At 56.7% G+C, this 14,009-nt stretch overlaps 2 protein-coding genes across 4 annotated transcripts; one reads left to right on the top strand and one right to left on the bottom strand.

Annotated features, from left to right (window-relative positions):
• Window positions 1-4,335: 4,335 nt before the first annotated feature.
• Window positions 4,336-10,853, top strand: GPKOW (G-patch domain and KOW motifs). The gene is made up of 3 exons (XM_048932961.1): window positions 4,336-4,525; window positions 7,097-7,182; window positions 10,664-10,853. Exons 1-3 carry the CDS (start codon window positions 4,456-4,458, stop codon window positions 10,787-10,789), a joined length of 282 nt encoding a protein of 93 aa, XP_048788918.1. The 5' UTR covers window positions 4,336-4,455; the 3' UTR covers window positions 10,790-10,853.
• Window positions 10,854-11,962: 1,109 nt separating this feature from the next.
• On the bottom strand, window positions 11,963-13,553 carry LOC125687719 (uncharacterized). Of its 3 annotated transcripts, XM_048932958.1 has the most exons (3): window positions 12,942-13,553; window positions 12,652-12,848; window positions 12,056-12,478 (listed from the first exon to the last, which is right to left on the bottom strand). In XM_048932958.1, the coding sequence occupies exons 1-3, from the start codon at window positions 13,288-13,290 to the stop codon at window positions 12,056-12,058; spliced, it is 969 nt and encodes a 322-aa protein (XP_048788915.1). In that variant the 5' UTR covers window positions 13,291-13,553. The 3 variants fall into 3 exon arrangements, 1 of the variants encoding a protein (XP_048788915.1); XR_007374363.1 differs by having other exon boundaries at window positions 11,963-12,062; window positions 12,652-13,553; XR_007374362.1 differs by lacking the exon at window positions 12,652-12,848 and having other exon boundaries at window positions 12,368-12,628; window positions 12,849-13,553.
• Window positions 13,554-14,009: the final 456 nt, after the last annotated feature.

The following is a 14,009-nucleotide window of genomic DNA, read 5'->3' as shown; positions in this document are numbered from 1 at the left end:
AAGTGGGGATCTGTGGGGTGGGATGGGGGTTTTGTGCCCCATAAGTGGGGATTTGGGTCCTATAAGTGGAGGCCTGTGCCCCATAAGTGGGGGGCTGGGACCCAGAAGTGGGGATTTGTGGGGTGGGATGGGGGTTCCATGCCCCATAAGTGGGATTTGTGCCCCATAAGTGGGGGCCTGGGCCCCATAAGTGGTTCTGTGGGGTGAGATAGGGGGGTGTCGTGCCCCATAAGTGGGGGTCTGGGCCCCATAAGTGGGGATCTGTGGGGTGGGATGGGGGTTTTGTGCCCCATAGGTCGGGATTGGTGCCCCATAAGTGGAGGCCCTGGGCCCCATAAGTGGTTCCATGGGGCAGGGTGGGGGGCCCCTGTGCCCCATAAGTGGGGATCTGTGGGGTGGGATGGGGGTTCTGTGCCCCATAAGTGGGGATTTGGGACCCATAAGTGTGGGGCTGGGACCCATAAGTGGGGATCTGTGGGGTGGGATGGGGGTTCGTGCCCCATAAGTGGGGATTTGTGCCCCATAAGTGGGGATGTGGGACCCATAAGTGGGGATTTGGGACCCATAAGTGTGGGGCTGGGACCCATAAGTGGGGGGGCTGGGACCCATAAGTGTGGGGCTGGGACCCATAAGTGGGGATCTGTGGGGTGGGATGGGGGTTTTGTGCCCCATAAGTGGGATGTGGGACCCATAAGTGTGGGGCTGGGACCCATAAGTGGGGGTTGGGACCCATAAGTGTGGGGCTAAGACCCATAAGTGTGGGGTTGGGACCCATAAGTGGGGATTTGTGCCCCATAAGTGGGAGCTGGGACCCATAAGTGTGGGGCTGGGACCCATAAGTGGGGATCTGTGGGGTGGGATGGGGGTTTTGTGCCCCATAAGTGGGGATGTGGGACCCATAAGTGGGGATTTGGGGACCCATAAGTGTTGGGCTGGGACCCATAAGTGTGGGGCTGAGACCCATAAGTGTGGGGTTGGGACCCATAAGTGTGGGGCTGGGACCCATAAATGGGGGTTGGGACCCATAAGTGTGGGGCTGGGACCCATAAGTGGGGATTGGGACCCATAAGTGGGGATTTGGGACCCATAAGTGGAGGCCTGTGCCCCATAAGTGGGGGCTGGGACCCATAAGTGTGGGGCTGGGACCCATAAGTGGGGGCTGGGACCCATAAGTGTGGGGCTGGGACCCATAAGTGTGGGGCTAAGACCCATAAGTGTGGGGCTGGGACCCATAAATGGGGGTTGGGACCCATAAGTGTGGGGCTGGGACCCATAAGTGTGGGGCTGGGATCCATAAGTGGGGATTGGGACCCATAAGTGGGGATTTGGGACCCATAAGTGGAGGCCTGTGCCCCATAAGTGGGGGCTGGGACCCATAAGTGTGGGGCTGGGACCCATAAGTGGGGCTGGGACCCATAAGTGTGGGGCTGGGACCCATAAGTGTGGGGCCTAAGACCCATAAGTGTGGGGGCTGGGACCCATAAATGGGGGGTTGGGGACCCATAAGTGTGGGGCTGGGACCCATAAGTGTGGGGCTGGGATCCATAAGTGGGGGGCTGGGATCCATAAGTGTGGGGCTGGGACCCATAAGTGGGGGCTGGGACCCATAAGTGTGGGGCTGGGACCCATAAATGGAGGTTGGGACCCATAAGTGTGGGGCTGGGACCCATAAGTGTGGGGCTGGGACCCATAAATGGGGGTTGGGACCCATAAGTGTGGGGCTGGACCCATAAGTGGGGATTTGGGACCCATAAGTGTTGGGCTGGGACCCATAAGTGTGGGGCTGAGACCCATAAGTGTGGGGTTGGGACCCATAAGTGTGGGGCTGGGACCCATAAATGGGGGTTGGGACCCATAAGTGTGGGGCTGGGACCCATAAGTGGGGATTGGGACCCATAAGTGGGGATTTGGGACCCATAAGTGGAGGCCTGTGCCCCATAAGTGGGGGCTGGGACCCATAAGTGTGGGGCTGGGACCCATAAGTGGGGGCTGGGACCCATAAGTGTGGGGCTGGGACCCATAAGTGTGGGGCTAAGACCCATAAGTGTGGGGCTGGGACCCATAAATGGGGGGTTGGGACCCATAAGTGTGGGGCTGGGACCCATAAGTGTGGGGCTGGGATCCATAAGTGGGGATTGGGGACCCATAAGTGGGGATTTGGGACCCATAAGTGGAGGCCTGTGCCCCATAAGTGGGGGCTGGGACCCATAAGTGTGGGGCTGGGACCCATAAGTGGGGGCTGGGACCCATAAGTGTGGGGGCTGGGACCCATAAGTGTGGGGCTAAGACCATAAGTGTGGGGCTGGGACCCATAAATGGGGGGTTGGGACCCATAAGTGTGGGGCTGGGACCCATAAGTGTGGGGCTGGGATCCATAAGTGGGGGGCTGGGATCCATAAGTGTGGGGCTGGGACCCATAAGTGGGGGCTGGGACCCATAAGTGTGGGGCTGGGACCCATAAATGGAGGTTGGGACCCATAAGTGTGGGGCTGGGACCCATAAGTGTGGGGCTGGGACCCATAAATGGGGGGTTGGGACCCATAAGTGTGGGGCTGGGACCCATAAGTGGGGGACTGGGACCCATAAATGGGGGTGGGACCCATAAGTGGGGGTTGGGACCCATAAGTGTGGGGTTGGGACCCGTAAGTGTGGGGCTGGGACCCATAAATGGGGGCTGGGGACCCATAAGTGGGGGTTGGGACCCATAAGTGTGGGGCTGGGACCCATAAGTGGGGATCTGTGGGGTGGGGATGGGGGTTTTGTGCCCCATAAGTGGGGATTTGGGCCCCATAAGTGGTGGCTGGGACCCATAAGTGTGAGGCTGGGACCCATAAGTGGGGGTTGGGACCCATAAGTGTGGGGCTGGGACCCATAAGTGGGGGTTGGGACCCATAAGTGTGGGGCTGGGACCCATAAGTGTGGGGCTGGGACCCATAAGTGGGGGTTGGGACCCATAGTGTGGGGCTGGGAACCCATAAGTGTGGGGCTGGGAGCCATAAGTGTGGGGCTGGGACCCATAAATGGGGGTTGGGACCCATAGAGTGTGGGGGCTGGGACCCATAAGTGTGGGGCTGGGACCCATAAGTGTGGGGCTGGGACCCATAAATGGGGGTTGGGACCCATAAGTGTGGGGCTGGGACCCATAAGTGTGGGGCTGGGAGCCATAAATGGGGGGTTGGGACCCATAAGTGTGGGGCTGGGACCCATAAGTGGTTGTTGGGACCCATAAGTGGGGGTTGGGACCCATAAGTGTGGGATTTGGGGACCCATAAGTGGGGGTTGGGACCCATAAGTGGGGGGCTGGGACCCATAAGTGGGGGGCTGGGACCCATAAGTGGGGATTTGGGACCCATAAGTGGAGGCCTGTGCCCCATAAGTGGGGGGCTGGGACCCATAAGTGTGGGGCTGGGACCCATAAGTGGGGGGTTGGGGACCCATAAGTGTGGGGCTGGGACCCATAAGTGGGGATTGGGACCCATAAGTGTGGGGCTGGGACCCATAAGTGGGGGTTGGGACCCATAAGTGTGGGGCTGGGACCCATAAGTGTGGGGCTGGGACCCATAAATGGGGGTTGGGACCCATAAGTGGGGGTTGGGACCCATAAGTGTGGGGCTGGGATCCATAAGTGTGGGGCTGGGACCCATAAGTGTGGGGCTGGGACCCATAAGTGGGGATCTGTGGGGGTGGGATGGGGGGTTTTTCTGCCCCATAAGTGGGGATTTGTGCCCCATAAGTGGAGGCCTGGGCCCCATAAGTGGGGATGTGGGTCCCATAAGTGGGGGCTGGGACCCATAAGTGTGGGGCTAAGACCCATAAGTGTGGGGTTGGGACCCATAAATGGGGGTTGGGACCCATAAGTGTGGGGCTGGGGACCCATAAGTGGGGGTTGGGACCCATAAATGGGGGTTGGGACCCATAAGTGTGGGGCTGGGACCCATAAGTGTGGGGCTGGGACCCATAAATGGGGATTTGGGGACCCATAAGTGGAGGCCTGTGCCCCATAAGTGGGGGGCTGGGACCCATAAGTGGGGATTTGTGGGGTGGGATGGGGGTTCCATGCCCCATAAGTGGGATTTGTGCCCCATAAGTGGGGGCCTGGGCCCCATAAGTGGTTCTGTGGGGTGAGATAGGGGGTGTCGTGCCCCATAAGTGGGGGTCTGGGCCCCCATAAGTGGGGATCTGTGGGGGTGGGATGGGGGTTTTGTGCCCCATAGGTGGGGATTGGTGCCCCATAAGTGGAGGCCTGGGACCCATAAGTGGTTCCATGGGGCAGGGTGGGGGGCCCCTGTGCCCCATAAGTGGGGATCTGTGGGGTGGGATGGGGGTTCGTGCCCCATAAGTGGGGATTTGTGCCCCATAAGTGGGGATCTGTGGGGCAGGATGGGGGTCCCAGCGCCCCATAAGCAGTTCCTTGTGCCCCATAAGTGGTGACCCCCCCCCCCCTCTGCCCCATAGATGCAGGTGGAAGACCTGCTGTCCACAGACACCTGCGTGTGCCGCACCGACGACGGCCGCCTGGTGGAGGGTGAGGGGGGGAACGGCCCCATAGCTGCCCCATAGCTGCCCCATAGCTGCCCCATAGCGGCCCCATAGCTGCCCCATAGCTGCCCCATAGCTGCCCCATAGCTGCCCCATAGCGGCCCCATAGCTGCCCCATAGCTGCCCCATAGCTGCCCCATAGCGGCCCCATAGCTGCCCCATAGCTGCCCCATAGCGGCCCCATAGCGGCCCCATAGCTGCCCCCATAGCAGTCTTAAAGTGGCCCCATAACAGCCCCATAGCAGCCCCATAGCTGCCCCATAGCGGCCCTGTAGCTGCCCCATAGCTGCCCCATAGCTGCCCCATAGCTGCCCCATAGCAGTCTTAAAGTGGCCCCCATAGCAGCCCCATAGCGACCCCCATAGCGGCCCCATAACAGCCCCATAGCAGCCCCATAACAGCCCCATAACAGCCCCATAGCTGCCCCATAGCAGCCCCATAGTAGCCCCATAGCTGCCCCATAGCTGCCCCATAGCTGCCACCATAGCAGCCCCATTGCTGCCCCATAGCTGCCCCCATAGCAGTCTTAAAGTGGCCCCATAGCAGCCCCATAGCTGCCCCATAGCTGCCCCATAGCTGCCCCATAGCAGCCCCATAGCGGCCCCATAGCTGCCCCATAGCTGCCCCATAGCAGCCCCATAGCGGCCCCATAGCTGCCCCCATAGCAGTCTTAAAGTGGCCCCATAGCAGCCCCATAGCTGCCCCATAGCTGCCCCATAGCTGCCCCATAGCTGCCCCATAGCGGCCCCATAGCTGCCCCATAGCAGTCTTACAGTGGCCCCATAACAGCCCCATAGCTTGCCCCATAGCTGCCCCATAGCTGCCCCATAGCTGCCCCATAGCGGCCCTGTAGCTGCCCCATAGCTGCCCCATAGCTGCCCCATAGCTGCCCCATAGCGGCCATATAGCGGCCCCATAGCTGCCCCATAGCGGTCCTGTAGCTGCCCCATAGCTGCCCCATAGCAGCCCCATAGCAGCCCCATAGCTGCCCCATAGCTGACCCATAGCGGCCCCCATAACAGCCCCATAGCTGCCCCATAGCTGCCCCATAGCTGCCCCATAGCAGCCCCATAGCAGTCTTAAAGTGGCCCCATAGTAGCCCCATAGCTGCCCCATAGCAGTCTTAAAGTGGCCCCATAACAGCCCCATAGCTGCCCCATAGCTGCCCTATAGCTGCCCCATAGCTGCCCCATAGCGGCCCCATAGCTGCCCCATAGCTGCCCCATAGCTGCCCCATAGCTGCCCTATAGCTGCCCCATAGCTGCCCCATAGCAGCCCCATAGCAGCCCCATAGCTGCCCCATAGCCGCCCCATAGCGGCCCCATAGCTGCCCCATAGCAGTCTTAAAGTTGCCCCATAGCAGCCCCATAGCTGCCCCATAGCGGCCCCATAACAGCCCCATAGCTGCCCCATAGCTGCCCCATAGCGGCCCTATAGCTGCCCCATAGCGGCCCCATAGCAGTCTTAAAGTGGCCCCATAGCAGCCCCATAGCTGCCCCATAACAGCCCCATAGCAGCCCCATAGCAGCCCCATAGCAGCCCCATAGCTGCCCCATAGCTGCCCCATAGCGGCCCCATAGCAGCCCCATAGTAGCCCCATAGCTGCCCCAATAGCTGCCCCATAGCTGCCCCATAGCTGCCCCATAGCTGCCCCATAGCGGCCCCCATAGCTGCCCCATAGCTGCCCATAGCGGCCCCCATAGCTGCCCCATAGCTGCCCCATAGCTGCCCTATAGCTGCCCCATAGCTGCCCCATAGCTGCCCTATAGCTGCCCCATAGCTGCCCCATAGCTGCCCCATAGCTGCCCCATAGCTGCCCTATAGCTGCCCCATAGCTGCCCCATAGCTGCCCCCATAGCTGCCCTATAGCTGCCCCATAGCTGCCCCATAGCTGCCCCATAAGCAGTCTTAAAGTGGCCCCATAACAGCCCCATAGCTGCCCCATAGCTGCCCTATAGCTGCCCCATAGCTGCCCCATAGCGGCCCCATAACAGCCCCATAGCTGCCCCATAGCTGCCCCATAGCTGCCCTATAGCTGCCCCATAGCTGCCCCATAGCTGCCCCATAGCAGTCTTAAAGTGGCCCCATAGCAGCGCCATAGCTGCCCCATAGCTGCCCCATAGCTGCCCCATAACTGCCCCATAGCTGCCCCATAGCTGCCCCATAGCTGCCCATAACTGCCCCATAGCTGCCCCATAGCTGCCCCATAGCAGCCCCCCATCAGCCCATAACAGCCCCATAGCAGCCCCATAGCCGCCCCCCATCACCCCATAGCAGCCCCATAGCAGCCCCATAGCCGCCCCACATCACCCCTTAGCAGCCCCATAACAGCCCCATAGCTGCCCATAGCAGCCCCCCATCACCCCATAACAGCCCCATAACAGCTCCATAGCCGCCCCACATCACCCCATAGCTGCCCCATAGCGGCCCCATAACAGCCCCATAGCTGCCCCATAGCGGTCCTGTAGCTGCCCCATAGCTGCCCCATAGCTGCCCCATAACAGCCCCATAGCCGCCCCATAGCCGCCCCACAGCCGCCCCCCATTGTGCCCCCCAGGGCTGCAGGAGGCGATGCTGGAGACGGTGATCCCTCGTGGTGCCGACGACCGCGTGATGGTGGTGCTGGGAGAGCGCCGCGGGCAGGTGCCTCCTTCATTAACGCTAATTAATTACCCTAATGAGCCCTCATGAGCCCTCATGGCCCCTAATGTACCCTAATGTCCCCTAATGACCCCTATTGACCCCTATTGACCACTATTGACCCCTAATGTCCCTTAATGACTCCTAATGAGCCCTAATGTCCCCTAATGACCCCTAATGACCCCTAATGACCCCTGATGACCCCTAATGACCGCTAATGACCCCTAATGAGCCCTAATGACCCCTAATGAGCCCTAATGACCCCCTAATGTACCCTAATGACACTTAATGTCCCCTAATGACCCTTAATGACCCCTCATGACTCCTAATGACCCCTAATGACCGCTAATGACCCCTAATGTCAACTAATGACCCCTCATGACCCCTAATGACCTCTGATGACCCCTGATGACCCCTAATGACTCCTAATGTCTCCTAATGACTCCTAATAAGCCCTAATGAGCCGTAATGTCCCCTAATGAGCCCTAATGACCCCTAATGTCCCCTAATGTCTCCTAATGACCCCTAATGAGCCCTAATGAGCCGTAATGTCTCCTAATGACTCCTAATGACCACTTACGACCCCTCATGAGCCCTAATGACCCCTAATGAGCCCTAATGACCCCTAATGTCCCCTAATGACTCCTAATGAGCCCTAATGAGCCCCTAATGACCCCTAATGACTCCTAATGACCACTTATGACCCCTGATGACCCCTAATGAGCCCTAATGTCCCCTAATGACCCCTAATGACCCCTCATGACCACTAATGACCCCCTATTGACCACTAATGTCCCCTAATGTCCCCTAATGACTCCTAATGATCCCTAATGACTCCTAATGTCCCCTAATGACTCCTAATAAGCCCTAATGAGCTGTAATGTCTCCTAATGACTCCTAATGACCACTTATGACCCCTAATGACCCCTCATGACCCCTCATGAGCCCTAAGGACCCCTCATGAGCCAGAATGAGCCCTAATGACTCCTAATGAGCCCTAATGACCCCTAATGTCCCCTAATGAGCCGTAATGTCCCCTCATGACTCCTCATGACCCCTAATGTCCCCTAATGAGCCCTAATGACCCCTCATGACCCCTAAAGTCCCCTCATGACCCCTAATGACCCCTAATGACTCCTATTGACCACTAATGACCCCTAATGTCCCTTAATGAGTCCTAATGAGTCCCTAATGACCCCCAATGAGCCCTAATGTCCCCTAATGCCCCCTCATGACACCTCATGACCTCTCATGACCCCCTCATGACCCCTCATGTCCCCCTCATGAACCCTAATGTGCCCTAATGAGCCCTAATGACCCTCATGACCACTAATGACCCCTAATGTCCCCTAATGAGCCCTAATGACCCCTAATGACCCCTAATGACCCCTATTGACCCCTCATGACCCCTAATGACCCCTAATGACCCCTTATGACCCCTCATGACCCCTCATTACCCCTAATGTCCCCTAATGACTCCTGAGCCCCTAATGACCCCTCATGACCCCCTAATGACCCCTAATGACCCTTCTTGACCCCTGATGACCCCTAATGTCCCCTAATGAGCCCTAATGACCCCCTATTGACCCCTATTGACCCCTATTGACCACTATTGACCCCTCATGACCCCCTAATGACCCCTATTGACCGCTAATGACCCCTAATGACCCCTAATGACTCCTCATGACCCCTCATTTCCCCTCATGACCCCTCATGACCCCTGATGACCCCTAATGACCCCCTGATGACCCCTAATGACCCCTCATGACCCCTAGTGAGCCCCTAATGACCACTAATGACCCCTAATGTCCCTTAATGACTCCTAATGACCCCTAATGGCCCCTCGTGACCCCTAATGACCTTTCATGACCCCTCATGACCCCTCATGACCGCCAGTGAGCCCTAATGTCCCCTCATGACCCCTAATGTCCCCTCATGACCCCTCATGACCCCTAATGACCCTCCCTGCCCCACACCAGGCCCCCCACCGCCTTTTATTCCCCCCTAATGAGCCCTAATGAGCCCTAATGAGCCCTAATGACCCTTAATGACCCCTAATGAGCCCTAATGTCCCCTAATGCCCCCTCATGACCTCTCATGACCCCTAATGACCCCTCATGACCCCTAATGACCCCTCATGACCACTAATGACCCCTAATGTCCCTTAATGACTCCTAATGACCCCTCATGATCCCTATTGACCCCTCATGACCCCTAATGAGTCCTTATGTCCCCTCATGACCCCTCATGACCCCTAATGTCCCCTAATGACTCCTAATGAGCCCTAATGACCCTCATGACCCCTAATGACCCCTAATGACCCTTCTTGACCCCTAATGACCCCTAATGTCCCCTAATGACCCCTCATGACCCCTCATGACCACTAATGAGCCTAATGACCCCTCATGACCACTAATGATCCCTATTGACCACTAATGACCCCTAATGTCTCTTAATGACTCCTAATGAGCCCTAATGACCCCTCATGACCCCCTAATGAGCCCTTATGACCCCTCATGACTCCTAATGAGCCCTAATGAGCCCTAATGACCCCTAATGAACCCCTCATGACCCCTAATGTCCCCCTAATGACTCCCTCATGACCCCCTAATGTCCCCTAATGAGCCCTAATGAGCCCTAATGTCCCCTATTGACCCCTAATGACCCCTCAAGACCCCTAATGACCCCTATTGACCACTAATGACCCCTCATGACCACTAATGACCCCTAATGTCCCTTAATGACTCCTAATGACCCCTCATGACCCCTAATGACCCCTAAGGTCCCCTAATGACCCCTATTGACCCCCTATTGACCACTATTGACCTCTCATGACCCCTAATGACCCCTATTGACCACTAATGACCCCTAATGTCCCCTAATGACTCCTAATGAGTCCTAATGACCCCCAATGAGCCCTAATGTCCCCCTAATGTCCCCTATTGACCCCTAATGACCCCTCAAGACCCCTAATGACCCCTCATGACCACTAATGACCCCTCATGACCACTAATGAGCCCTAATGACCCCTAATGACCCCCATGAACCCTAATGTGCCCTAATGAGCCCTAATGTCCCCTCATGACCACTCATGACCCCTCATGACCCCTAATGACCCCTAATGTCCCCTAATGACCCCTCATGACCACTAATGAGCGCTAATGACCCCTCATGACCCCTAATGACCCCTAATGTCCCTTAATGACTCCTAATGACCCCTAATGGCCCCTCACTCATGACCCCTAATGACCTTTCATGACCCCTCATGACCCCTCATGACCCCCAGTGAGCCCTAATGTCCCCTCATGACCCCTAATGTCCCCTCATGACCCCTAATGACCCCTAATGACCCCTAATGACCCCTAATGACCCCTAATGACCCTCCCTGCCCCACACCAGGCCCCCCACCGCCTTTTATTCCCCCCTAATGAGCCCTAATGAGCCCTAATGACCCCTAATGAGCCCTAATGACCCCCATTTACAGGTGGGCCGCATCGTGGAGCGTGACCCCCGGCGGGGGACAGCAGTGGTGGAGCTGCGGGGGGGGGCAGCGGAGCTGGGCTACGATTGGCTGTGCCACTACGTGGGGCGGGGCGACGAGGATGAGTGACAGAGGCCCAAAATGGCGGAGCTGTGGGGGGGGGGGGGGCGGAGGTGGGCTACGATTGGCTGTGCCACTACGTGGGGCGGGGCGATGAGGATGAGTGACAGAGACCCAAAATGGCAGAGCTGCGGGGGGGGGGGGGGGGGGGGGCGGCGGAGCTGGGCTACGATTGGCTGTGCCACTACGTGGGGCGGGGCGATGAGGATGAGTGACAGAGGCCCAAAATGGCGGAGCTGCGGGGGGGGGGGGGGGGGGGGGGGCGGCGGAGCTGGGCTACGATTGGCTGTGCCACTACGTGGGGCGGGGCGACGAGGATGAGTGACAGAGGCCCAAAATGGCGGAGCTGCGGGGGAGGGGGGGCGGAGCTGGGCTACGATTGGCTGTGCCACTACGTGGGGCGGGGCGACGAGGATGAGTGACAGAGGCCCAAAATGGCGGAGCTGCGGGGGAGGGGGGCGGAGCTGGGCTACGATTGGCTGTGCCACTACGTGGGGCGGGGGCGACGAGGATGAGTGACAGAGGCCCAAAATGGCGGAGCTGCGGGGGAGGGGGGGGGGCGGAGTTGGGCTACGATTGGCTGTGCCACTACGTGGGGCGGGGCGACGAGGATGATTGACAGAGACCCAAAATGGCAGAGCTGCGGGGGGGGGGGGTGCGGAGCTGGGCTACGATTGGCTGTGCCACTACGTGGGGCGGGGTGATGAGGATGATTGACAGAGGCCCAAAATGGCGCCGGTTTGGGACCCCGGAAATGCAATAAAGGAAGGGAAGCGTGCGTTTGTATGGGGACGGGTGCGTGGCGTTAATATTCATGAGGATGCAAATGCAGCCCGGTGGCTGGAGGGATAACGGGAGTGATAACAGGAGTGATAACAGGAGTGATAACAGGACTGATAACAGCGCGACAGCTGGGCTGATAACAGATCAACAGCTGGACTGATAACAGCCCAACATCTGGACTGATAACAGCCCAACATCTGGACTGATAACGGGACTGATAACAGCCCAACATCTGGACTGATAACAGCCCAACATCTGGGCTGATAACAGGACTGATAACAGCTCAACAGCTGGACTGATAACAGGACTGATAACAGCCCCACATTTGCACTGATAACAGCCTGACAGCTGGACTGATAACATCCCAACATCTGGACTGATAACATCCCAACATCTGGACTGATAACAGGACTGATAACAGCCCAATATCTGGACTGATAACAGGACTGATAACAGCCCAACATCTGGACTGATAACAGGACTGATAACAGCTCAACAGCTGGACTGATAACAGCCCAACACCTGGACTGATAACAGGACTGATAACAGATCAACATCTGGACTGATAACAGCCCGACAGCTGGAGTGATAACAGGACTGATAACAGCCTGACAGCTGGGCTGATAACAGATCAACATCTGGACTGATAACAGCAGACAGCTGGAGTGATAACAGGACTGATATCAGGTCAACAGCTGCAGTGATAACAGCCTGACATCTGGACTGATAACAGGACTGATAACAGCCCCACATCTGCACTGATAACAGCCTGACAGCTGGACTGATAACAGGACTGATAACAGCCTGACAGGTGGAGTGATAACAGCCCAACATCTGGACTGATAACAGCCCAATATCTGCACTGATAACAGCCAGACAGCTGGACTGATAATAGGACTGATAACAGCTCAACATCTGGACTGATAACAGCCCAACATCTGGACTGATAACAGCTCAATATCTGGACTGATAACAGCCCAACAGCTGGACTGATAACAGGACTGATAACAGCCCCACATCTGCACTGATAACAGCCTGACAGCTGGACTGATAACAGCTCAACATCTGGACTGATAACAGCCCAACACCTGGACTGATAACAGGACTGATAACAGATCAACATCTGGACTGATAACAGCCCGACAGCTGGAGTGATAACAGGACTGATAACAGCCCAACACCTGGACTGATAACAGGACTGATAACAGCCCCACATTTGCACTGATAACAGCCTGACAGCTGGACTGATAACAGCCCAACATCTGGACTGATAACAGCCCAACACCTGGACTGATAACAGGACTGATAACAGATCAACATCTGGACTGATAACAGCCCGACAGCTGGAGTGATAACAGGACTGATAACAGCCCAACACCTGGACTGATAACAGGACTGATAACAGCCCCACATTTGCACTGATAACAGCCTGACAGCTGGACTGATAACAGCCCAACATCTGGACTGATAACAGCCCAACACCTGGACTGATAACAGGACTGATAACAGCCCCACATCTGGACTGATAACAGCTCAACAGCTGGACTGATAACAGGACTGGTAACAGGACTGATAACAGCCAGACAGCTGGACTGATAACAGGACTGATAACAGGACTGATAACAGCCCAACATCTGGACTGATAACAGGACTGATAACAGCCCGACATCTGGACTGATAACAGGACTGATAACAGCCTGATAGCTGGACTGATAACAGCTCAACATCTGGACTGATAACAGCTCAACATCTGGACTGATAACAGCCAGACAGCTGGACTGATAACAGCAGACAGCTGGACTGATAATAGGACTGATAACAGGACTGATAACAGCCCAACATCTGGACTGATAACAGCTCAACAGCTGGACTGATAACAGCCCAACATCTGCACTGATAACAGGACTGATAACAGATCAACATCTGGACTGATAACAGCCCGACAGCTGGACTGATAACAGGACTGATAACAACCTGACAGGTGGAGTGATAACAGCTCAACATCTGGACTGATAACAGCCCAACATCTGGACTGATAACAGGACTGATAACAGCTCAGCAGCTGCACTGATAACAGCCCCCAAAAAGCCCCCAATTGAATCGGCGAAAGCGGCGCTTTCTGCCCCCCAAATGCCTTTTCTTCTCCTTTTTTGCATGTGAATCGCCTCTTTGTGCCCCAAAATCGGCCTTTCTGGCCTCAAAATCGCCCCTATTGGCCCCAAAATCGCCCTTTCTGACCCCAAACTCTCCCCTTTTTGCCCCAAACTGGCCCTTTTTAGTCCCAAAATCGCCCTTTTTAGTCCCAAAATCGCCTTTTTTAGTCCCAAAATCGCCTTTTCTGACCCCCCCAAAAACGCCGCTTTTTGTCCCCGAATCACAAACGCTTCACTTCCGGTGCGTTGCTAAGGTCGCTGCATTTCACTTCCGGCGCGTTGCTAAGGAGAAT

The sequence above is a fragment of the Lagopus muta genome, unplaced genomic scaffold (genome assembly GCF_023343835.1).
Source record: "Lagopus muta isolate bLagMut1 unplaced genomic scaffold, bLagMut1 primary scaffold_170, whole genome shotgun sequence".
NCBI classification, from domain to species: Eukaryota; Metazoa; Chordata; class Aves; order Galliformes; family Phasianidae; genus Lagopus; species Lagopus muta.
This window is presented reverse-complemented; position numbering and strand designations above follow the sequence as displayed.